General features: G+C 43.5%; 1 protein-coding gene and 1 pseudogene across 1 annotated transcript; both read left to right on the top strand.

Moving 5' to 3' along the window:
• Nucleotides 1-3782: 3782 nt before the first annotated feature.
• Nucleotides 3783-10714, top strand: LOC122752989 (annotated as a pseudogene).
• A 9205-nt stretch (nucleotides 10715-19919) lies between these two features.
• LOC122752984 (tryptase-like) lies at nucleotides 19920-23239 on the top strand. Its single transcript, XM_044000027.1, has 5 exons — nucleotides 19920-19980; nucleotides 20748-20910; nucleotides 21405-21670; nucleotides 22790-22953; nucleotides 23084-23239. The coding sequence occupies exons 1-5, from the start codon at nucleotides 19920-19922 to the stop codon at nucleotides 23237-23239; spliced, it is 810 nt and encodes a 269-aa protein (XP_043855962.1).
• The last annotated feature ends 1792 nt before the right edge of the window (nucleotides 23240-25031 follow it).

Below are 25031 nucleotides of genomic sequence, written 5' to 3'. Positions count from 1 at the left end.
ATTGCTTCCTTAACTCATCCTGTCATGTTATAGGGTACAAAATGGAGACCTGGAGAGTCTGATAGACCCATCCAAGGTCACTTAGGAATGAAATAGCCCTTAAATTTCTAGCAAATCTCACTCTCCCAGGACTACCTTGATCCATCATGATCCTGGAAAGAAAATGGCAATTTGCATCCTGGCCCTTAGCACAGTGCCTACTAAGTGTTTAATGCTTTTTCTTCCTTTTTTTGGTGAGGCAGTTGGGGTTAAGTGACTTCCCCGGGGCCACACAGCTCAATACTTTTTCATTCATTTTTTCACATATGTATGAGTTCCCTAATCGTTGCAGTTTGGGCATGCCTCATGTGTATGGGCAACTTTAACTTATCACTTATTTTGCTTTGTTATTTAATTAAATGTCTTCCACTTTGGATTAATAGGTCTGTTAGCTTTGTAAATGTATATACATTAGTGGAGATGCCTGACCCAAGGTTTCATGTGGACTCAAAGTCTAGAGGTATTCTGGAGCCAACTCAAACCAGCTAGCTACAAGCTAGAGAACCAAATTTTCACTGCAAGCATTTATACCTCAGTAACCAGCAAATGCTATAAACCAGGGCTTGGTCTATTGTTTTGTTGATTATAAAGACTTCAGAAAATGATAGGGGGCAGCTAGGTGGCACAGTGGATAAAGCACCAGCCCTGGATTCAGGAGGACCTGAGCTCAAATCCAGCCTCAGACACTTGACACTTACTAGCTGTGTGACCCTGGGCAAGTCACTTAACCCCCATTGCCCTGCAAAAAAAATTAAAAGATAGAGAAAATGTTAATCAATGATGAAGAATAAAAGTCTGTTAATGTGCACTTTTTGGCAGGGAGCTGATTATTAAACATTAACCAGCATAACCCTGGTGCTGACCCAGAAAGTAACTGGAATCTATAGCATCTACATGTAAGGGGGCACTGAGTACTGCTATACGGGTGTTATTATCTTGAATTGACAGATAAGGAAAATATTCACCTCAAAGGTCACCAAAGAGAAACTCTGTCATCCCAGATTTTGAAAGGCTATTCCCTTGTGAAATGGCATCTCTTTCTGGTGTCTCAATCCAATCCTACCAGATGCTAGAATCTACAGATCTCTCTACTGGAATTACAAGACTTCTGTTCTCTGTCTATCTCTGTCTGACTCTGTCTTTGTGTTCAAAGTTCCATTTCCACATACAGTAGGGATGACTAACCTTTTTTGTGGCATGGACCCCTTTGGGGAGGCAAGCAAAGTTTATGGACTCCCATTTCAGAAGAATACTTTTAAATGCATAAAATAAAATAGGGCTACATTGAATACAGTCTATAGCCATAAAGAGTGCTATTACATACAATATAATAGCTACAGGTCTGATAACTACAATAGTTTCTAAGTGGTGATGAATATAAATAATATTTCCATTTATGTCCAACAATTCTAGTGTGATATGAAAATATTTATGATTTCCAGCATTGAAAAAGTCAGGGACACTCTTTGTGGTTTGATGCCTACATATGTAAGTGAAGGAAATGATAAATTTAAGTTAAAGTTTAGTGACAATAAAGATGTAATTTTTCTCAGTCAAATTCATGGACCTCTTGAAATCAATCCATAGACCCCTTTGGGGGATTGGGGGGGAAGTCTGTTGAACCCACATTAAAAAAGAAGCAGGTGGGGCAGCTAGGTGGCGCAGTGGATAGAGCACCAGCCCTGGATTCAGGAGGACCTGAGTTCAAATTTGACTTCAGACACTTGACACTTACTCACTGTGTGACCCTGGGCAAGTCACTTAACCCCAATTGCCTCGCTAAAAAAAAAGAAGAAGAAGAATCAGGGGAGGGGCAGCTAGGTGGCACAGTGGATAAAGCACCAGCCCGGGATTCAGGAGGACCTGAGTTCAAATCCGACTTCAGACACTTGACACTTACTAGCCATGTGACCCTGGGCAAGCCACTTACCTCTCATTGCCCTGCCAAAAAAAAAGAGGAGAGAACAAGGGAGGACAGGACAGAAGAGGAGAGGAGGAGAGAGGAGAGGAGAAAAGAGAAGGAGAAAGGAGAGGAAGAGAGGAGAAAAATGGAGAGGAGAAGAGGAGAGGGGAGAGGAGAAGACAAGAGATGAGAGAAGAAAAGAAAAGTGAAGAAGAGAACAGCAAAGAGGAAAGAAGAAGACAAGAGAGGACGGGGAAAAGAGAAGGGAGAGAAGGAATGGAGAGGAGAAGTAAGGAGAATAGAGAAGAGAAGAAGAGAGGAAAACAGAGAAAGGAAAAAAGAATGAGAGAGGAAAAGAGAGGGGAGGAGAAATGGGGAGAAGAAAAGAGGTTGAAAATAATAAATGCTTGCTCATTTTTGATGACTGTTCCATAGAAGCCCCACTCCAAGGGGAGGAGGGTGAGCATCTGTCCATCTGTCTACCTCTTTGGCTATTTTAGTCTGTTGGCCTTTCTCTTTTTTTTGGGGGGGGGGCAGGCAAGGGGGTTAAGTGACTTGCCCAAGGTCACACAGCTAGTAAGTGTCAAGTGTCTCAGGCCAGATTTGAACTCAGGTTCTCCTGATTCCAGGGCCGGTGCTTTATCCACTGCGCCAGCTGGCTGCCCCCCGTCTGTCAGCCTTTCTGCCTCTGCCACCGCTGATCTCTTCTATCTACTTCCATCACAGCAGCTCCCACCTCATCCTGGGAACTTTTTGTTCTTCAGCCCCTGCCTGGAGACACTGGCAGCCATACAACAGAGAAGACAACTCCTGGGTCCAATTTGTTTCAAAGAGGAGACCTGGAATCATAGACTTAGAGCTATAAGGACTCGTGGTATCCTAGATATTGAGCTCAAAGGGACCTCAAAGTCCACCAAGTACAGCCAAGAGAGGTTAAGTAACTTGCCCCAAATCACATAGATAGTAAGTGAAAGAATTAGAATTCAAACTCAGGTTCTCTGATGCCAAATCATATATTGTAGGGTTCAAAGGGACATCAGCAGTCCTGGGATCCTTCTGCTGTGCCAAGCTGCTTCCCTTAGCTGGTTACCTAATGAGAATCCAGTTGGAGTCTTCCGGGATGGTCCCCATGCATGGGGAGGAATAGGTGCCTCTGAAGCAATCCTGATCACAGGCAAAGGTGTCCAGCGTGGATCCTGTAGCTGCCTCATGATGAAGGGCAAGGGTAGATTCATTTGGGAAGGATGGATGAGATAGTGTCGCCCTGAAACTGAATCTAAGGTTGGGGAGGTGACGCCGGGCTCTGACAGGGGCTATCAGAGACACCGTGTCTCTGACATTGGTGACCACTTGCCCAGATACGAGGATCTGTGTTGGAGCACATTTCTGCCCTATGGAGGTGGGTATACAAATGTGACTATTAAGTAAACTGTAGTAGCTCTAGTACCACCAGAATCCAATAGAAAATCCTCTATTTGGCTATTAATGTCTTTCATGACCTGGCCCCTTCCTGCCTTTCCTATCTTTTATGGCCTACTCCCCTCCCCTTATCCTATGTTCCTGTGAACCTGATGTCTTTCATGTTTCTCTTTTGCTCCCTCCCTCTCCCCTCTGCACTAGAGAAGGCTACTGTTTGACTATCCTTGATGTTTCGCTGGAGTGTATTGAATGAGGAAAGGGAAGGCAAGGGGGAGGTAACATGGTCAGACCTCTGCTTTAGGAAGAATTTGACAGCTCAGGGGAGGAAGGATTGGAGTGAAGAAAGGTTTGAGTCAGGGAAACCAACCAGAAGGCCATTGCAACAGTTACTGGGCTTAAAAGGAAGACAATCTGAACCAGGATGGTGGCAGTGGCCGAGGAGAAAAAGGGATGGGAGCAGCGTATGCTGCCCTTCCTGTTTAAACTAACTGTGATTTTGTTTTGCTTGAAATGTTTTCACTTCTGGATTACCCAAAGCTATAACTGTTGAATAGACACCCAGGTGACCTATACCTTTATCTCTTAAGTCAGATAGGGGAGGACCCAACAAAAGAGGATCCCCTAGTTTCTGGTATCCTCCAAATGAGATTCTCTGATGCAATCTGTCTAGGCTCTGTATCTCCCTATCAAGCTCTCCTTTCTTCTCCTCTCCCCACCTCACCTCTCTTCTTCCCTCCTCTCCTCTCTTCTTCTCTTCTGCCCTCTCTTCTCTCCTCTCCACTCTTCCTCTCATTCCCTCTCTCTCTTCTCTTATTCTTTTTCTCCTCCTCTCCTTCTCCCCTCTCTTCTCCCTTCTCCACTTCTCTCCTTTTCTCTCCTTTCCTGTCTTGTCCTCTCCTCTCCTCTTCTCTCCTTCTTTTCCTCTCCTAGAATGCCAGCAAGGCTTCTCCACTGCTGGCTTCCTTCCAACCCTCAGAACTTGCCAGAGGTAATGAGGAGGAAGTGGTTAGGACTCTGTTCAGACGCTCCCGGACCTTCTTTAATCCTCCTCCCTTCTCAATTACTCATGTAACACCATGGAAGCTGAATGCAATCCCTTGATCTGGACTCAGACAACTGCCATATCCTGTCTCAAGTCATACAGAAATTGAAGGCTGGAGCTGGGATGAGAACCCAGTTCTCCTAGCTCCCAGACTGGGGTTCTGCTTTAGAATGGAAGCACCCAGGGCCTGCTTTCCAGAGCAGGGGCCACCAGAAGCTTCTTTTTCTAATGGAGCTGTCAGGACTCAGATGGATGAAGTGAGAGGAATAGAGATTGATCTTAGACCATGACTTCCTATGACCTCTAGGTTCAAATACAAATTTCTCTATTTGGATTTAAAGCCCTTCACAACCTGGTTCCAACTTAATTTTTCATCTTCTTGAAACATTAGCCCCTTCATTCACTCTTCAGTTGGGCCAAACTGGCCTCCTTGCTGCCCCTCAGGCACAACCCTCCATCTCCTATCTCTGTGCCTTTACACAGATTCTTCCCCATGCCTTGCATGCCCTCTCTCTTCACCTTTGTCTCTTAGAACTCCTAGTTACCATCAAATTTCCATTCAAATGCCACTTCCTGCAAAAGATCTTTACTGTTTCCTCTCAACTACTACTATCTCACCCTCCAAAATGACCTTATATTTATTTTATGGATATTGTAAAAAAACAAACACCTTACTTCGGGCATATTTATGTAGGATTGCAGATTTAGAGACAATCTAATCTGGGGGTTTTTAACTTTTTTTGTCCCTTCGTCTGGTAAAGCCTATGGACTGCTCAGAATGTTTTTAAATACATAAAATAAAATACATAGGACTAAAAAGGAAACCAATTCCATTAAAGCAGTTATCCAAAAGAAGTTTTTTTAAGTTCACAAGCCATAGGTTTAGAACACTTGACCCAATCTAACACTTCCTTTTACAAATGAAGAAACTGAAGCTGATGGGAGTTTAACTAACTTGTCCAAGGTCACACAAGTAGTAAGCACCAGAGGGAACAAGTTTAGATAAAACACTATTCTTTTAAAAAATACCACTATTCTTGCCTTCAGGGAGCTCCTAGTTTAAAAGGAGTCTTGATCCTCAAATTGCCTGTTCTTCTCCCCAGAACTCCCAGTCAGGGAAGATTCTCTTCTCTTCAGATCCACTCACAATGTTCTCCCCAATTCCCAAGGAACCTAGGAATTCAACACACCCCAACCCTGTCCCAGACTTCCAGTCCCCCTGGGAGCTGTGACTCTTCCTCCTTTGGTCTCATTTGCTCAGTCAAGGAAGAGAAGGTGGTGAGAAAAGGAGGAGGAAAGAGTGATTGTTTCCAACAATAACAGAGCTGGTGTGGGAGGGGGAAGTCAAGGTCCCAAGGGAACCCAATGAAAGTGAGCTGTTTTGAGTGAGAGTACAGAACAAGACCTGAGAGTTCTAGCGAGACTCACGGATGGCTATTCCTATTGGGAAAAGACTTTTCCGCAGACAGGTAAAGGGAGTGGAAGGGCAATTTTTGTGATGGGTAGACCAGTGAAGGCTGGTTGTGGGGCACAGAAGCAAGCTAGCTCCCCCATGGTTTTCCAAAGGCTCCATTCTGGCGGGGTCCTAATGACTGAATATGGCATCAGCCTCCCAGTCTATATAACAAATGAGACCTCAAAATCCCAGCCAGCTGCTTTCAACTGGTCTCCCCCCTGCCTCTCCCCAAGAAACTCTGAAGAACCTGTGTGAGTTGTGGGAGGGGGCTTTGGAGACAAAACCATAGGGTTCTCTGTTCAATGGTTTGCTGGTAGCAATAACTCAATGATGCCCTTTCTGCAGCTCTGGTCCTCTCAATATGCTGTGACACCAAGAGAGAACCCAGGGCAATAGGGCTTCTCATACCTGTTGTGTTTGGGTGGTAGGTTGGGAGAGAGAGCAAGAGTTGGCGGGATCATTGGCGGTGGTGGTTTGGAAGTCATGGATCAAATCTATTAAACCAGCACTTCAGAAGAGGGCCACACAGTAGATCCTGGCCCACTAATGTCTGCTCCCTCTCCCCTGCCAGATGCTGCTATCTTCACTACTCTTGGGTCTTCTCCTCTTAGGGGAAAAGGGTAAGTGTGACTCCAGACAGTCAGGTTAACTCTCAAAGTCGAAGGCCCTGTGCTGAAGGGAAAGAGGGATGACAGAGTATACCTGAGTAAGTCCTGCTCTCCTGTTCATAGGGGTAGGCTTCACACCTGGAACCTAGCAGGCCTGCCTCACCCATTCCCATCTCACCTAACCCTGCCTCCAGCCCTCTAAACACCTGTTCCTTCAAGCCCTAGGAACTGACTCAGATATTCTCCTAAACCCTGGGATTTTTCCCAAGATCATGGCAGGGTGGGAGGAACAGGTAGTGAGTGGAATGGGGAACATAGCCCCATGGGAGTCCAGAATCCAGGAGAGAGTGGTATTTAGGGTATTTAGGCTGACCTATCCTGAATCTGCCCTTTGGTGGGGGAGGGAGGAGAGTGGGAGGAGGTGGAGAAATCAGGTCACTCTCATTTGTTTTCCACTTTTATGCTCATCTAAATGTGTTGGACTGCCAAATAAGAAGACTTGGGTTTGTCCCCAACTAGCTGTGTGACCCCGAAGACATTCATTCCCCTCTCTGGGGCTCAGTTTCCTTGAGTAAAATAAGGGGATTAGAATAGATGCTAGCCTTAACATTCTGTGTTCAATATTCAGTGTCTTACCTGTGAAATAAGCAAGACAGATTTTTGTGGGTTTTTTTTTTGGTTGGGCAATGAGGGTTATGTGACTTGCCCAGGTCACACAGCTGGTAAGTGTCAAGTGTCTGAGGCTGCATTTGAACTCAGGTCCTCCTGAATCCAGGACAGGTGCTTTATCCACTGCACCACCTAGCTGCCCCACAAGACAGATTAAAAATTGAGTTAGAGAATGGGGATGTGACTTGCCAAAGGGTATATACTATGACTCAGTAGTAGTGTAGAACCCAGGGTTCCTGACTCTAAGCCCTGTTGTGCATCCTCTTCCAAGGACAGGGCACACAGGGTGGTTGAGAGGGATCAGGGGAGTGGGTAGCCTCTTGGGTACTCTCACAGCTGCTCATGTTTGTTGGCAGCAAACAGCATGTCACCAGAGCCTCGTATTGTGGGCGGCTGGGATGCCAGCAAGGTGCAGTGGCCATGGCAGGTGAGCCTCCGGGAGCAAGGCCAGCACGTGTGTGGTGGCTCCCTCATCAGTCACCAGTGGGTACTGACTGCTGCCCACTGTGTGCCCAGGTGAGTCACCCCTTTCCCAGGCAGAGTAGGCAAGGTGAGGGAGGGGATGGACATGAGCTAATGCTCCTTAGCAGGAATTGCTCCTTCCCAGATGAAGTTGTCACTGAACAGGAGGGATGGGGATGACATTATAGAATAAGGAAACATCAGGACTTGGGGCACCTAGGTGGCACAGTGGCTAAAGCACTGGCCCTGGATTCAGGAGGACCTGAGTTCAAATTTGGCCTCAAACACTTGACACTTACTAGCTGTGTGACCCTGGGCAAGTCACTTAACCCTTGTTGCCACGCCAAAACAAACAAACAAACACCTCAGGACTGAGAGAATCAAATCCAGCCTTCTCATTTTACATCAGGGAAATGTGAGAATCTCAGGTTAGTGACTTCCTCAAGATCACACATGCCTATAAGTATTCCATTCCATCTTTTCTTGCCTTAATACAAACAAAAAAGGGCCAATCCTGCTCTCCATTATAGACATGCACAATCCCTACTAGAGTTCCCAAGAGCTGGGCATGGTGAGGCTCAGAGCTTAAAAGGGCACCTCAAAACCATCACCTGGGCCAACCCTCTCATTTACAGAAAAGGAAACTGACCCAGAAAAGTGAAGGCTCCTGTCCAAGGTCATACAAGAAATACAAGGGGCAGCTAGAATCTGGATCCACATCATCTGACTCCAAGCCCAGTATTCTTCCCATTACCAGGTCCTTTGTGCTACTGCCTGCATGTGGTTCCAGGTCCAACCAGGACAGAACCCTGGCTTGGGAGTCAGGATATCTGGATTCTTGTCCAAGCTTCACCAATGACCTGCTGTGACCCTGAGTGAGTCACTGTGCCTCTCTGGGTCTCAGTCTCCCCAGCTGTAAAGTGAATGGGTGAGATTTGGTGATATCTTAGGTGCCCTCTAGCCCTGAAATTCTCTGAATCTTTTCCCTTGAAAATGCCTTGATTGAGTGACTCTGGGAATCTGCCTGCAGCAAGAGAGGGTAAGTTTCTGGTCCATTTGTTAGACCATCTTTGTCATGATTATAATCATTTTCACTGACAAGAGCATCTGAAGGTTTTCAAAGTGCTTTCCTCAGCAACCTGTAAGGTAGGTCACACAAGTGTCATTTATCAGTGTTTTACAGGTTACAGGGCAAGGCACTTGGCTAAAGTTGCACAGCAAGTAAAGATCAGGGCTTTGACTTGACCTCCAGCCTTGTGACCGCAGACCTGGGTTTTTTTTTTTTTTTTTTTGCCTGCCTACTATTTCCTGACTTCGTTACTCTCCTCCTGACAGCTCCCTGAATCCCCAGGACCTGCAGATCCAACTGGGGGAGCAATTCCTCTATACCAAGCCCTACTATTCCATCTTAGTTCCTGTGAGTCAGATACGGTTGCACCCCATTTATGGTGGGGATGCCCTTCATGGAAGAGACATTGCATTGTTGAAGATCAGATGACCTGTGCCTTTCTCCAAATACATCCAGCCCATCACCCTGGCCCCACCTGGAACTATCATTGTGGCACTCCATCTTCTGCCTTCCATAACCATTATCTCAGAACCCCTGGAACAGGAGGTCTGGTTAATTTGGGGGAGGGGCAGGGCAATGATGGTTAAATGACTTGCCCCGGATCATACAGCTAGTAATTGTCAAGTGTCTGAGGTCAGATTTGAACTCAGGTCCTACTGAATCTAGGCTGGTACTTTATCCACTGCAGCACCTCGCTGCCCCCTTCATTTCCTTTTCATTTATCCTTATATGACATAGAGTGGAGGCTCTTCCCAATCCTTATTATTGTCCTTTGGATACTCTCCAGCCTATTAATGTACTTCTTAAAATTGTAGTGCCCAGAACTAGTTATCATTTTCCTGATGTGGTCTGACCAGGTCAGAGTTCAGATCAATAAGCCAAAACTACAAAAATTTATTCAGTGCATGCCATGTTCCACAGAATGTCTTATGCACTAGAGATACAAGCAGAAGCAATAAGAAAGTCAATCTCTGCTCTTGAGAAGTTTTTCTTCTAATGATGGAAGACAATAGAGAAAACAATTTTAAGTTATTAAAGCTTTGATATAGTCAATCTTTTCCATTCTCAATGCATTTAGTTTAAAACCTTTTAGACTATATTTCCAAGACATCCTGCAAAATTCCCATGTATGTGGGTACAAGAATACATTGTTACACCCACAGCAGCAGATATTACTATGCAACACCTTCAAGAACTAGATATCTTCCTTCCTTCCAGCCAATGGTAGGGAGTCTACTTGCTGGATCATTTATTTATTTATTAATAGTAATTTTATTTAATCTTTTTTTTTTGTGGGGCAATGAGGGTTAAGTGACTTGCTCAGAGTCACACAGCTAGTAAGTATCAAGTGTCTGAGGTCAGATTTGAACTCGGGTCCTCCTGAATCCAGGGCTGGTGCTTTATCCGCTGAGCCACCTAGCTGCCCCCTTGTTGGATTATTTATTAGGTGCTTAGTATGCATCATGCACTGTGCTAAGTGCTCTGCATAGTAACAGAGAGAGGTGACAGAAGGAATAACCCACAGTTAAAGTTTATCTTTTCATCTCAAAAGTAGGAGAGGGCACCCTCTGAAAATGCACAGAGATGAACCCTCACTTCACACCACATTGTTCCAGAAAACTAAGAGGCCCTTGAGCAAAATCACTGGAGAGTTGCTGTATAAACCAGGCCCAGAGCCTGGGATTCACAGGTCAGGGGCTGGAACTGCCAGTTCTTATCAGGCTCTGTTAACTCAAGAGGAGGATGGAGCCCCATCTGCTTCCATCACCCAGGCACTAGGCAGACAGCAAGCTTCTACTGCAGCTAGATTCTCCAAATACATTCCAGCTGCTACCCACATTCTCTGACTATGACACTCACAGGAGTTAAACACTTTAAACATGACCTTCCCTGCTTTTCCTCTCTATTCCTGATTGCTTTGGGACCCTTAAGAGCAAGGGGATCTGGGAACAGGTTCTGGACTGCAAGATACAGGGCAGAACGGAGGCAAGAGAAGGTGGTTGAGAAGTCTGACATGGAGACTAGGGCCCCATCTTCAAATGTCTAACTGGCTGAAATATGGAAGAGGACTCAGATTTGTTTTTCTTGGTTCCAGAGAGAAGGGCTAGTATTAAAGGGTGGAAGTTATAGGAAGGTGGATTTCTGATGAACACGAGGTGTCACTACAGGGTAGTCACATGATTCTGGTAGGGCAGCCATGGACAAATTCACAGTTTTTCTGCCCTTGGAAGTGTAATTATAAATCAAGTCAGTGGCTCATGATTATGCCCTCAGTCACAGAAAAGTCATATCTTTGATACAATCTTTAACAGAATGAAAGAACATGCTTAGAATAGGGTGCCAGAATTTGAAACTATGCCCAAAGGGCTATAAAACTGTGATACTCTTTGATCCAGCAATACCACTATTAGATACGTATCACAGAGATTTTAAAAAGGGGAAAGGAACTATTTGCACAAAATGTTTATACCATCTTTTTGTGGGGGCTATGAATTAGAAATTGAGGGGATACCCATTAACTCGTGAAGGGTTGAAAAAACATATGCTTGTGTAACGACTGGAATGACGCCACCTGCTGGAAACTTACTTTAGGAAAGCTCCACCATGAGGAGAAAGCCTCTAAGGGCAAGGCCATACAGCTTTTCTTTGGCGTCAGGAAGTGGTTTGCTTGTTGGAAGAAGAGGGGGCAAGGCTGGCTCTCTCGCTCTCTTTCCTCAGGACACTGATGGAGAGTGGAGCTAGAAATGTGTTCTCCCTTTAATAGATAGATGAATCTAGGCCTTTCTCTTTCTCTTCACCAAATTCTTATTCTCCTTAATAAATGCTTAAAAGTCTAAATTCTTGCTAAAGCTTATGATTTATTGGTGACCACTCATTAGGTATTTTGGACAGACTAGCTAGAATTTTAGCCCCTTACACTTGTAATGGAATACTATTGTGCTATAAGAAATGACAAGCAGGATGCTCTCAGAAAAACCTAGAAAGACTTACATGAACTGATGCAGAGTGAAGTGAGCAGAACCAGGAGAGAGAGAGAGAGACAGAGAGAGAGAGAGAGAGAGAGAGAGAGAGAGAGAGAGAGAGAGAGAGACAGAGAGAGAGACAGAGAGAGAGAGAGAGAGATTGGTTCTGTATATAAAAATCTGCAAATCAATCTTTGAAGATGATAATTCAACCTATGGGAACTGATGAGCTTACCAAGTGAGATGATAATGAAAGAAAAAGAGAAGTCCAATGACAAAGCCTTAATGGGGTGGGAGGAAACTTCTATTAGGCATGACTTGGATGAAAATGAGTAAAGTGGGCTGAGAAAGCAGTCAGAAACTAACCAGGGTGGGAGTGAGTATATGGACTCTGCTTGGTATTAGCTATGCTCAGTTGTTGTATGGGGTAGTAGTTGCTCCTTTGACTGGTTCTTTTGGCATTGATCTTCTTAATAAGGTGTGACATTTTCATGGCTCAGTTAAACCTTGTCCTGAGTACCTGTCCCTCCTTAGAAACCACATTGAAGATTGAGGATTGATAGGGGTGGCTAGGTGGCACAGTAGATAAAGCACCAGCCTTGGATTCAGGAGTACCTGAGTTCAAATCTGGCCTCAGACACTTGACTTACTAGCTGTGTGACCCTGGGCAAGTCACTTAACCCCCATTGCCCAGAAAAAAAAAGAAAAAAAAAGAGGATTGATGATTTACAACAAATTCTTACACCTGAGCACCACTGGGGAGAGAGGAAATGGTCTACCAGAGAACCTGGTGGGGCTACTATTTGTCCACAGATTCTGCTCTCTTTGAAACAGCCAGCAGTAACCCTAGGGAATTATATGCTCCAGGTAACCACATGGATCCTCCAGGAAGTTGTATAAATGTTTCAGAGAACCAGGAAAGTTCAGGGATAAGTGGCTAAATAGCAAGAATTTTCTGGGACAAGCTGGGATGCAAGCAGACGGAAGGGGCTTTCAAGTGGCATCAGGGACAGCCAGGCATATAGAAACACAACCCAATGAGAAGATGGGCTCACCTTCTGCCCTTCTGAATGGGACTTGCATTTGAACAGGGCACTATATCTCATCTCAAACAAACAAAACTTGACTTTTAAATCCTATGCCAGGCTTTGGGAGTGGGAATAGATTGATTGGCAGTTCAGTATCTTCTTGGCATTGCTTACCTTACAATGAACATGTAGGTTTCCCACTCTCCCTAATGCTCTCTTCATGGAAATGGGACTTGAAACACCAAAGATAGAGACAGACATGACTGAGATTATCTGTCCTGTATCTTAAGGTGGCTTTGTATAGTCTGGGGGTATGGTGAGGACCAAATTGAGAGAGAAAGGCCATGCAATAAGGTCACATTCTTTGAAAGAAATTGGGGGGCAGCTAGGTGGCATAGTGGATAGAGCACCAACCCTGGATTCAGGAGGACCTGAGTTCAAATCCAGCCTCAGACACTTGACACTTAGTAGCTATGTGACCCTGGGCAAGTCACTTAACCCTCATTGCCCTGCAAAAACCAACAACAAACAAACAAAAACAACAAACAATAAAACACCCCAAATCATCTGGATATTTTAGTATCTTTATTAGTATAATTCCAAATTGCTTTTATAGATCCACCACTAATATCACCACTGCCTATCTTTCCAAAGCCCTCCAAAATTGAGTGTTGCTTCTTTTTTTTTTGCTAATAAGATGAAACCTCAGGTTTGTTTTGATTTTCATTTCTCTTAGTGATTAGTGATTGGAACATTCTTTCATGTGATTGTGAATCCTTTGCAATTCTTTTGAGAACTGTTTGTTCATAGCCTTTAGCCATTTATCTGTTGGGGAATGGCTACTAGTCATATTTTTATTGTTTCTGTATCTTGTACCCTTATCAGAGAAAGTTGATGAAAAGTCCAAGTTTCTGCTTAGGCAAATCAGACCAATTTCTCATCCTTGACATCAAGGATACACTAAGGACCAACCAGGAAATCAAATAGGGAAAGCAAGTATAGGGCATAGAAGTTTCCAGAAAAGTTTAGTAGAGAATCAGAAAGGAAGGGCAAATGTTGTAACTGAAACTTTTGGGTGTCTAGAGGTTCCAGAAAATTCAGAGAGGCTTTTTGAACTATCACTACTTGAATTAAATAAGTTTCAGATAATTGCATTTTAAATAAAATGTCACATGGAGTAACTGAGAATTTATAATATGTGAAGCTTCTTGTTAAGTCCCTTCTCTCCCTTCTTTTTAACCCCTGTGCAATTCCCAATGATCAGTCTGTGTCCCCTAACCAGTTTGGAGAACCCACCCAAAAACTCCCACAGGAGTTAGGTGAAGGCTAAGGCAATAAAGTTTTCCTCAGCTCTTATAATGTTTCCTTATGGGAATGAAATAAATTTAGGGTGAAAAAAAGAAAGGCTAGGTGAAGCTGGCTTTACTTCAGTCTTCAGTGTAAATATTTGTCAGTAATGGAATAACTGAATTTTATGTTAGTTCTGCCAAGCTCCAACCTCACTGTCCTCTCTATATCTGTAATACTTCCCTTACAGGTTATTGGAGATTTTCTTGGTAAACTATTAGCCATAATCATTATTTTTAAAATTATTCTAATTTTTTTAGGTGATGAATATTCTGTCTTTGGCATTTCCCAATTTTTCTTTGATTGAGAGAAAGGAGCATATCTCATCAGTTAAGTGCTTATATAGTAATATGGATAGAGTTTCAAGATTCTTTGAAAAATATAACAGATGACTTGACTCTCTCTTCTGATCATTAATATCCAGTGAAACATCCAACAGGAGGATGTGAGCTAGCCCAATGTGTTGCACACTTTTGTGAAGGAGATGCAACCTAGAAGCCACATTGAGGAGGGACTCTATCTTGATGGTGAGATCCTCCAGACACACTTGTTTCTCAATGACATTGTACTGATTCGAACAAGACCTTGAACATTGCAAAGTCTCTGAAATAAGAGACATAATTATTTCAGAATTTGGCCTAATTATTCATACAGCAAGGACAAATGGATGAAGAATTGGCCTATTTTCCAGATAATGACTCGTATTTGAATGAATGACCTATAGGTCTTCTTCATTATTACTTATATCTTGGACAGGCATTGATCATGGATAGTGAATTGGGTCCCAAATTGACCAGAAGGACAAGAGTGGGCTGAATTGCCTTTGAGATATCACAAAGTTTTTTTTTTTTTAAATAACCTCAAGTTTCTCTCTGTAATAAAGGCCCATCCTTTCAATGTTAATATCCTTCTAGTACTGTTGTATATTCGGGAGCCATGGTCCATAGTAGTCTCTGAAGAATTTAAATTGAGCATCACCCAAATGGGAAGAGAACCTCATGTTGGATATGAGTGGACTATTAAACACAAAGAAAGGAATGACAAAGAATGACAAGAAATCCAATTACTCTTAATTGTTGCATAATTTTGGCCACAGTTTCTTTATCTGTAAAATGATGGTATTCAACCAGATGTTTCTGAGGTCTCTTCTACCTCTCTCTCTATGATATAATTGAGTAAAAAGGGTGATAACATGACAAGAGTGAGGTTTAACTGTAGTCAGGAGGACGACCTGCTCTCAGATACTTAAGAGATGTGTGCCTTAACTTCTGTATGGTTCAGTTTTCTCATCTGTAAATGGGGATTATAATAGTACTATTGAATATTAAAATATAGCTTTTGTATCTGCCTGTCTCCTACAAACAGGTCAGAGAAATAATGTTTAATCTCTCCTACAAAATTAATAAAACAGATCAGAGAAATTATAATATCTTATAATATCTCCTACAAATGAATCAGGTCAGAGAACATGATACCTGTCCTCCTATGAAACATATCAGAGACAGACAGAAAAACATAATATCAATTTAATATTTTGTTGTCCCAAGAAGAAAGATAACTTACAACATGATCATGTGGAGACTCCCTTTCTAAGAGAGAAGCTCGGGGGACTCCCCATTTCTGAGGGTATATATGGTTTTAGTCCACTGATTATAGGGCATTGTAAATTTCAATAATATGATACAGAAATTAACCCAGAAACAAAAAGCCATTTAACAATTTCAGTTATAACAAGTATGGAGGGAATACAGAAGCATCATGATAAGACTACAGGATTCCAAAAAAGGGTTTGGCAAGTTTGAGGATGCCCAGATGTTACCATAAGATAGGGACTTACTATCCTGAGGGAAAAGAAGTTACTAGGTAGGGTCTTTCATCTTCTAGCTATCTGGGTTCAGGTTTAGAGTTCAGTTGAAGGACATTTTGCTCCTATTAATCTTATTAATCCAGGGTTTCATAAAACTCCCCTTGGATAATAAGGTACTTCTATCAAAGCCAGGTGATCCATATATACATATTAACAGTACCTACCTTCTAGATGTGGAAATTTATTTTGATTTGGGGACCCTACCTTTGGGCTGAGATTGGAAAGCCTTAGGCCCTCAGGGTCTCTTCTGTGTGGGAGGGTCTGGTGCCCCTCCTCCTCAGCTTCAGCTGAGCCATAAAGCCCCATGGGCTGTACAAGATGCCAGGTCAGACAGCTGGGGGGAAAAAAAACCCAATTCTCTCTGACCTGAGAGGAGGTATCTGAGAGATGCTGGGCTCTGGCGTAGCCTGTGCTGAGGCACGTGAAGCTGGAGCACCCACCCCCTCCCCCACCAGCTGCAGCTCTGGTTGGTAGATTAGCTTGGTCTGTGGGGGCGCAGGAAGCCCTGAGAGTTGAGTGGAGAGAAGAAAAGGTATATATAGACCTGGGAGTTAGATTGGGGGGGGGGGAGGGGGTTTGCTGAGGAGATTAGAGAGATTGGGGCGGTTGAGAGAGGCAGAGAAAGGGTTCGATTGGACAAGGAAATAGGAGGCTGAGAAGAGCTCAAGAGGGCGGCTGATGAGATTAGAAAGGAGAAGGGGGGACGAGATGAACAGTAAGGACTAGGAGCAAGGAGGAAAGGCCGGCAGACAAGATTAAGAGAGGTGGACAAGATTAGAGGGGCGGCAAAGGCAGCAGAGGGCAGGCTGACGGAGCAGACAGACAGAAGGTCGGTGAAAGAGAAACACAGGGGTTCAATGGTGGCAGTAAGGAGAGGAAAGTTAGAAGCAGGGGGATTTACAAAGTGAAAGGGGCTCAGAGTTAGAATAAAGGACCTCTTGCGGCTAAGGCCCTTATTGTATTCAAAAAGTTTGAAGTGCAGCAGGTGGGAAAGAGAGGCAGTGGAAAGAGATGCACCGCAATGCAGTCAGGTTGTACATTTTATTTCCCTGTATTCTTAATTTGAAATAGTATCTCATAAATAAACTCTGCTTTGATTATTTTGTTAAGAGCCTTCTTAATCTTTAGTTTATCAATTTGGGAGTAGAGCAGTATGGTGGAACTTTATAAATGGCCCATATTAAATTAATAGCAATCAGATAACCAAACAGTCAAAAGTCCCCAGATTAGTCCTCCAGTCAGATTAGCCCCCCAAATTAGCCCTAGTCAGTCAAAATATTTCTACATTTTAATGGTGACCGCAGCAGGACTTATGGCCCAATTGTAATTTTTCTAAACTTAACATTTTTCATATAATCATAATTTTTCATGTAAATCCAATTATTATAATTTTTCCAGATTAGATATAGTTGCTAATAATAATTTTTTTTACATAGACATGTTGTGAAGATCAAAAGAGATAATGGTAAAATGCTTTGCACACTTTAAAGTGCTATATAAATACATTATTGTTATTGTAACTGATGGAAAGTCTGCATTCTCAGTTGATACTTTTGAAATGTCAAAAGAAAGCTAAGAAGGACCTCAGTACCTTGGGTAGATTATAATAGTGAACAGAGGAAAGGACATGGGAAAGAGGCTCATGGTCTAGCACCGCTGGGTTATGATTAGCATTGTTGGAATGAATGAATAAATATACAAATGTATCAATGAATGAATGAAAAAGGATTTATTAAGTGTTTTCTGTAGGCTGGCCATCTTGGAGCTCTTCTAGCTCCCTATGGACAGATATGCAAAAAGGCTTGGTTAGACAGATCTCATTTTCTTCTCTCTCTCTCTCTCTCTGGCAGTGAGGGTTAAGTGACTTGCCCAGGGTCACACAGCAGATTTCATTTCTTAAGGCGAGTTCTATTTCTGACATGTTGAGATACCCATAGGGCATTGGAAGGAGTAGATGAGAATCATGATGGGCCAAAATAGGGATAAAGGGATTTCACAGGCTCTTTCAAACTTTGATGACTGTGGGTAGGGCAATTAGTATCCTTGGGGCTCAGTTTTCTGTTCTGCAAAATGGTGAGACTGGATATGGAGGCAGCCAGGTATAGTGGAGAGAGTGCATTGAGTTAGAGGTGCTGAGTTTAGATGCTGGCTTATTACTGCTGTGACCGTAGGCAAGCCACCTTCTCTCTCTGGGCCCCAGTTTCCTTCTCTGTAAAATGAGCCTGGAATAAAAGAATGTTCAGGTCCCTTCCAACTCTAAATTCTGAAATTGTATGATCCTATTCCTTCATTTGCTTACTCATTCAATACTTATTTCATTAGTGTTTATTATGGGCATCACATACAGAGTATGTATGTGATGGTAACTGGGGAATATTCAAAATGTAGATAAGAGAGAGCTGTTGTCTTCATGGAGCTCACAGTCTTAGGTAGGGGACTAAGACACAAACACAGATGTCTACTTAACAAACTCTTTGGCTTTATGAATTGTTCTATTCGGGAAGTTGCAAAGTGAATCACCCCCCTGCATCATAGATTGGCTGTTACTCTGTAATTTCTGGTTTTGGAGAATGCCTGGGACACTGTACTATACTGTGCATTCTACTGAGATCAAGTAACTTCTGGGGGTGGGGCTACAGTGAATAGGAGTGAAATGTGGATTTTGAAACAAGGCTCCCTACGCTCCAAGAACTGTCTATCCAACATGATATGCTTCTCATAGATAACTTTCCTAATTATACATATCTATAACAAGTGCTTTGAGAGAAGAATGCATGTGAAAAGATCCAACCATTCTGGAGAGCAATTTGGAACTATGCCCAAAGGACTATAGAACTGTGAAAACCCTTTGATCCAACAATACCACTGCTAGGTTTATATCCCAAAGACATCCCTCAAAAGAGAAAAAGGCCTATCTGTACAAAAATATTTATAGCAGCTCTTTTTGTGGTGGTTAAGAATTGGAAATCAAAGGAATGCCCATCAATTAGGGAATGGTTAAACAAATTCTGGCATATGATAGTAATGGAATATTATTGTACTATAAGAAATGACAAGCAAAAAAAAAAAAAGAAAGAAAGAAATGACAAACAGGATGATTTCAGAAAGGCCTGGAAAGACTTGTATGAACTGATGTATAGTGAAGTAAGCAGAACCAAATGAATGTTGTGAACAGAGACAGCAATATTGTTTGATGAAGAATGGTGAATGACTTAACTATTCTAAACAATACAATTATCCAAGACAATCCCAAAGAATTGTTGAAACATACTATCCACCTCCAAAGGAAGAACTGATGTTGATGGAACATAGACTGAAGTATGCTATTTTTCACTTTCTTTCATTTTTTCTTTTATTCAAGTTTTCTTGTACAAAATGACTAATATTATAATGTTTTACATAATTGTACATGTATAACCTATATCTGATTGCTTACCACCTGCGGGGGGGAGGGGAGAGAGGGAAGGAGAGATAAAAGTCGGAACTCAAAACTACAAATAAAAATGTTTATTACTTTAAAAAATTAAAAAAATTAAAAACAGAGAACACAACATAGAGCTAGGGGAGGCCTGAGCAGAACAGTTAGGAATCCCTAAATACTTTTGACCTAGTCATGATCAGTGCCAGAGGCCAAGACTTTGAAGCATCCAGAAAATGGGGGAGAGGGTCAGAGGAGCAGGAGAGGGGCGGGGATGGAAAAGGAGGAGATGGGAACACCAAGAATCTCACTGAGCATTAGCTTGCTCTACCTCCCTCCCCATCACTCCAATCCCCAGAGGGCCAAGTGCCTCATTGGGCAGTCTTTTTCCTCTTTCTTTTAAATATTGGGTTGTCAGTGTCTCAAGTAGGGTGCTGACCAAGGGGGAAGCACTGAACTGGAGAAGTTGATCAAGGTAAGGACCCTGCTCCTTTTTCAAACCTTGGCTACCAGGCTCAGGCTCAATCAGATGGAGACGTTGGGCTGGAGGACTCTTCTTCCACCCCAGACTCCAGCACCCAGGGCCCTTCTCTGTTAACCTGAGCCCTCTCCCTTTTCTCTCCCTCCAGATGATTTGCCTGCTACTTCTGACCCTTCCCCTCCTGGGAAACTCAGTCCCTCTGAATCAAGGTGAATTATAGCCCCATCCGACCATTGGGATTCCTGTTTCCAGTGCTTAGCCCTTTGGCGATCTCATGGAGAATATCTCCTGGGTACCAAGGGAGAATGGTTCATCTCTTTCCTAGGGATGGGGTAGTTTGTTTACAGCAGGACTAATTGCTAGGTGATAGGCTCTCTGGCTTCTTACTGTGTGAATGTGAGCTCATTCCAAGTTGGGATAGTTTCATTCTTTGCCCTTGCATTCCCAGCAAATGGCACAGTACCTGGCAAATAGTGGGTGATTAATAAATACTTCTTGAAGCATTGGCAGAAAGTGGTAGTGGAGAGTGCTAGACTGTGGGTAAGGAAAGACCTATCTTCAATCTTTTTTCTGCTCGTGATATTTATTTATTTATTTTTATTTTAACTTTTTTATTTCTTTTTATTTTTAAAATTAAAAAAATTTTGATTGTGATATTTAACCATTCAGCCTAAGTTTCTTCATCTGTAAAATGATAGATAATACCTGTAATATATATCTCCATAGAGTTGTTGTAAGGATCAAATGGTATCATCAATGGACAGAACTTCTAGAAAGGGCAATTGAGAGGATTAATATACTTTAGGAATGTTGGCTACTGTTATTTTGTGTACTGGGAGGTGAGCCACTGATCAGCCTATGGCAGAGCGTCTCAGAGTCAGGGGTGATCACTGGCATTTGTACGAGGCCTGGGGGGAAGGACTGGGTTAACAGCATTTATGTGTCTTCTTACACAAGCACCCATTTCTCCATCCAGTAAAGAAAGAGGTTAAGATTGTTGGGGGCAGTGATGCCCAGGAAGGAGAATGGCCATGGCAGATCAGTCTGAGGAAGAATTGGAATGGTTTCTGGAGACACTCGTGTGGGGGTTCTCTCATTCACCCCAGTTGGATTCTGACTGCCGCACACTGCATTGTTACGTGAGTCACCTTCCTCCCTCTCATGCAGCGGGGCATGAATTGGGGGTGGGACAGAGAGAACCTCAGGGTTCAGAGAAAGGAGAGCTAGATTGTAGTTCGGACTGTGCCGCATGCTAGCTCACTGTATGACTCTGGGCAAGTCACTTCCCCTCTCTGGGCCTCAGTTGTCTCTTTTTTAAAAAATGGGGATACCAGTCCCTACCTTGACTTCTTCAGTAGGCTATTGGATGAAAAATCTCCTCATCTGCAAAGTACCTAACAGATGTATGGTACTATTCCTAGTATTAGATGGGACATGCAGAAGAAAGAGAAGGAGAGTCGGCAGGAGAGCTAGAGAAATTTCCTTTATTATGGTGGTGGGAGGTCATGGGAGTTCCAGGAGGGTTCAAGTTACTAGTTCCATGGATGAGAGCTAGAGGGCACAGAGGAGACTTGGGATTCTTGGACTGGGACATATGTAGCCCCTCTAAGGAATATTGTTTTCCTTCTTCTAGATCTAAAAATGAACCTTCAGACTTTATGATCCAATTGAGACAACAGAATCTATATGAAAATGACCACCTGTTGCCCCTGGAAGAGATCATCATTCACCCTAACTATAATAATCACTTGGAAGGCTTTGACATGGCCCTGCTAAAGCTCCAGTCCCCTGTACAACTGAACAAGACTATCCAAATCATCAGACTCCCTGAAGCCTTCCAGACCTTCACCCCAGACATGGAATGCTGGGTGACTGGCTGGGGGAACATTGAATCTGGAGGTGAGCACTGGGGCAGGGGGAAGTGGGGTCCTGGGGTTTCCCAGAGTTGGTACAGGGCCAGGATTAAGGCCAAGACTAGGCATTCCAGGGACTGTGGTGAAGAGAGCAGAAAAAGTTGTCAAGATGACATTTCCCTTTCTTCCTTTCTTCCTTTCTTCCTTTCTTCCTTTCTTCCTTTCTTCCTTTCTTCCTTTCTTCCTTTCTTCCTTTCTTCCTTTCTTCCTTTCTTCCTTTCTTCCTTTCTTCCTTTCTTCCTTCCTCCCTTCCTTCCCTCCCTCCCTCCCTCCTTCCTTCCTTCCTTCCTTCCTTCCTTCCTTCCTTCCTTCCTTCCTTCCTTCCTTCCTTCCTTCCTTCCTTCCTTCCTTCCTTCCTTCCTTCCTTCCTTCCTTCCTTCCTTCCTTCCTTCCTTCCCTCCTTCTTTCCTTCCTTCTTTCCTTCCCCCCCCTCTCTCTTGTCCTTCCTTTCTTTCTGTGGGACAATGGGGGTTAAGTGACTTGCCAAGGGTCACACAGCTAGTAAGTGTCAAGTGTCTGAGGTTGGCTCTGAAGCCAGGTCCTCCTGAATGCAAGACTGGTGCCTTATCCACTGCGCTGCCTAGCTGCCCTCCATGATTTCTTTATTAATGAAAAATATTTTGATGAGTCTTGGTTCTCTGCAGAAGCCCCTGTGTCTGAGTGCTTGGCTTCATGAGCACTAGGTCTAAGGTCATTGATAAAGGCTATAGTGGAAAGAGCACTGGATTTGGCATCAGAGCACCTGGGCTCCAAACTTCGCTGCTTTCTACCTGTATGTCTATTTCCTGTGTTTAATTTTCCCCATTTGGACCTCAGTTTCCCCTTCTGTAAAGTGAAGGGTTTGAACTAGGTGATCTCTAAAATAACCCTCAGCTCTAAATGATTACCCCCCTCACTGACAGTCCACCCCTGCCCATGCTTCTCCGTGGACCCTGGTGTCCAATCATCAGTTTCTCTTAGAGTGCAGGTGTTAGCTCCAAGACTCTTCTGCACCCTCATCTTGGTTCATACACCCATAGTCTCACAGGGTAGACATTGTGCCCAGAACTATCCCACCCTCTACTTTAAGCCAGCAGTAAATCTTCATTATTTCTTCCCTCTTTAGTGCATCTGCCTTCTCCCTACACCCTGAAAAAGGTGCAGGTCCCTGTGATGGATGCCCTTACCTGTGACCACCAATACCATCTGGATTCCTCCGTTCCTGAATCTCAGAGGATCATCCTTGATAACATGATCTGTGCTGGTAGAGCTGGCAAAAATCCCTGCCAGGTGAGAGGCTCTCTGGGTTTGCTCCTGTCCGTGGTCCTTCCCCTAACTCTAGATTGAGTTTAGGAGTCCCATCCTCTTGTACCTTCTCTGTTCCTTGAGCCATGCTAACAGACTCTCTCTTGTCTTCCAGGGTGACTCTGGGGGAGCCCTGGCCTGTAAAGTGCAGGGCTCCTGGCTCCAGGCTGGAATAGTGAGTTGGGGAGAATTTTGTGGTGGTTTCCACAGACCTGGAGTCTACACTCGTGTCACAGCCTTTGTGGATTGGATCAACCAGCACATCCAGTGACCTTCTGGCCCAATTTCTCCTCTTTTTTCATCACATCATCACCTCCAGTCATAACACCAGCCTCCATATCTGCTGGGAAACCCATCAAACTATTCCTTAATCCTCCCCGTCACACTGGACTCATGCTGCCTTCTCCTTCAAATACGTCTTTCTCTGAGGCATCTCTCCTTTTCTGCCACCCTAAGTGCCTTAAAAGCTGCACGAAACAGAACAAAGAGCCCTGAATTAGGAGTCAGGATACTTAGCTTCTGGTTTTCTGCTCCGTCACTGACTGACTCACTGTGTGACCTTGGTTGAGTCCCTTCATCTCCTGTGAGTTTCAGTTTCCCCTCTGTATGGAACTCTTCTGACTTACAATGTTCCATGGTTCTGTTCTGTGTGGACACTCATGTCATTTCAGGAAATAATGGGTGGAACAAAGAAGGAGAGAGAGAGAAAGAGGCTGGTTTACATGGCATTGCTTATATATTATTAAACTGTTTGCATCTCTTACTCTGGAATGAATGTATTTTCTTTTGGTTGCCTCTGGCCAAGGGAGTGGGTATTATTTTTCCATAGAAGAAATAGGAAGTCACTAGGATCATTGCAAAGAACTTACAGGAAAGCAGGATTTTAGGTTCATGCACCCCACCATGCCCCCATTTTCTAATAGTTAGAGTTTTTCATCAGTGGAATGGATTGCTTTGTGAGGTGATGATTCTCCCCTGCTTCCCTACCTCTGGAGGAAGATTTTTCAGCAGAGGCTGGATGACCTCTTTTCATGGGTGTTGTAGAAGGGATCAATGCTCTAAGTAGTGGTTGAACTAGATGACCTATAAGGTTCCTTTTATCTTTGTTTGTTTGTTTTGTTTTTGGGTGGGGCCATGAGGGTTAAGTGACTTGCCCAGGGTCACACAGCTAGTAAGTATCAAGTGTCTGAGGCTGGATTTGAACTCAGGTTCTCCCGAATCCAGGGCTGGTGCTTTATCTGCTGCTGTCCCCAGGTTCTTTCTACCTTTGAAATTTTATGATTCCAAGGTGCTTTTTTCTTAAAATGGATAATGGATTTTGTGGTGATGACATGGAGAACTAGGTGATAAAGAGGATAGAGCACTAGGCTTGGAATCAGGAAGACATCCTCATGAGTTCCAATCTGGCCTCAGATATTTACTATCTATGTGACCCTGAGAAAGTCACTTAGCCCTATTTGCTTTAGCTCCTTACCTGTAAAATGAACTGGAGAAGGAAATGGCAAAACCACTCCAGCATCTTTGCCAAGACAACCCCAAAATGGGATTCTGAAGAGTCACACATGACTGAAACGACTCAGCAACAACAAGAGAGGGCACACTATGTGGCATCAGTAGCTTCTTTCTGTTTGGCCGCCCAAGGCTTTGAGACTCAGTGAAAAGATCCCTGAATGGGAAATTAGAAGCCTTGGATTTTAGTCTTGGCTCTGCTATTAACTCTGTGGTCCCCTGGTCCTCCCCCTCTCTCCTCTGAGTCCCCATTTTCTTGTCTGTACAGTGAAATAAGAGTAATACAGGGTCTTCAAGTGGCCTTTTGTCTAAGACCATCTAAGACTATGACTCTAGGTTGAATTTTACCAAAAGATGTCCCAGATAATATGGCAGAAATTAGGCATAGACCAACATCTTACACCTAATACTAAAATAAGGTCAAAATGGGTACATGATTTAGACATAAGAGGTGATACCATAGGTAAATTAGGAGAGGAAGGAATAGTCTACCTTTCAGATCTTTGGAAAGGAGAACAGTTTATGACCAAACAAGAGATAAAGAATATTATGAA

This window comes from Dromiciops gliroides, chromosome 1 (genome assembly GCF_019393635.1).
Source record: "Dromiciops gliroides isolate mDroGli1 chromosome 1, mDroGli1.pri, whole genome shotgun sequence".
NCBI lineage: Eukaryota > Metazoa > Chordata > Mammalia > Microbiotheria > Microbiotheriidae > Dromiciops > Dromiciops gliroides.
The sequence above is the reverse complement of the archived record's forward strand: the minus strand, read 5'-3'. Positions and strand labels throughout refer to the sequence as shown.

What these genes read in the sequence shown, in the direction of transcription:
- LOC122752984 (XM_044000027.1), top strand. Translation starts at nt 19,920, where the DNA reads ATGATTTGCCTGCTACTTCTGACCCTTCCCCTCCTGGGAAACTCAGTC. An exon ending in GGGGAACATTGAATCTGGAG is followed by an intron (nt 21,671 to 22,789) that starts GTGAGCACTGGG and finishes TTCCCTCTTTAG; the next exon opens with TGCATCTGCCTTCTCCCTAC. An exon ending in CTGGCAAAAATCCCTGCCAG is followed by an intron (nt 22,954 to 23,083) that starts GTGAGAGGCTCT and finishes CTTGTCTTCCAG; the next exon opens with GGTGACTCTGGGGGAGCCCT.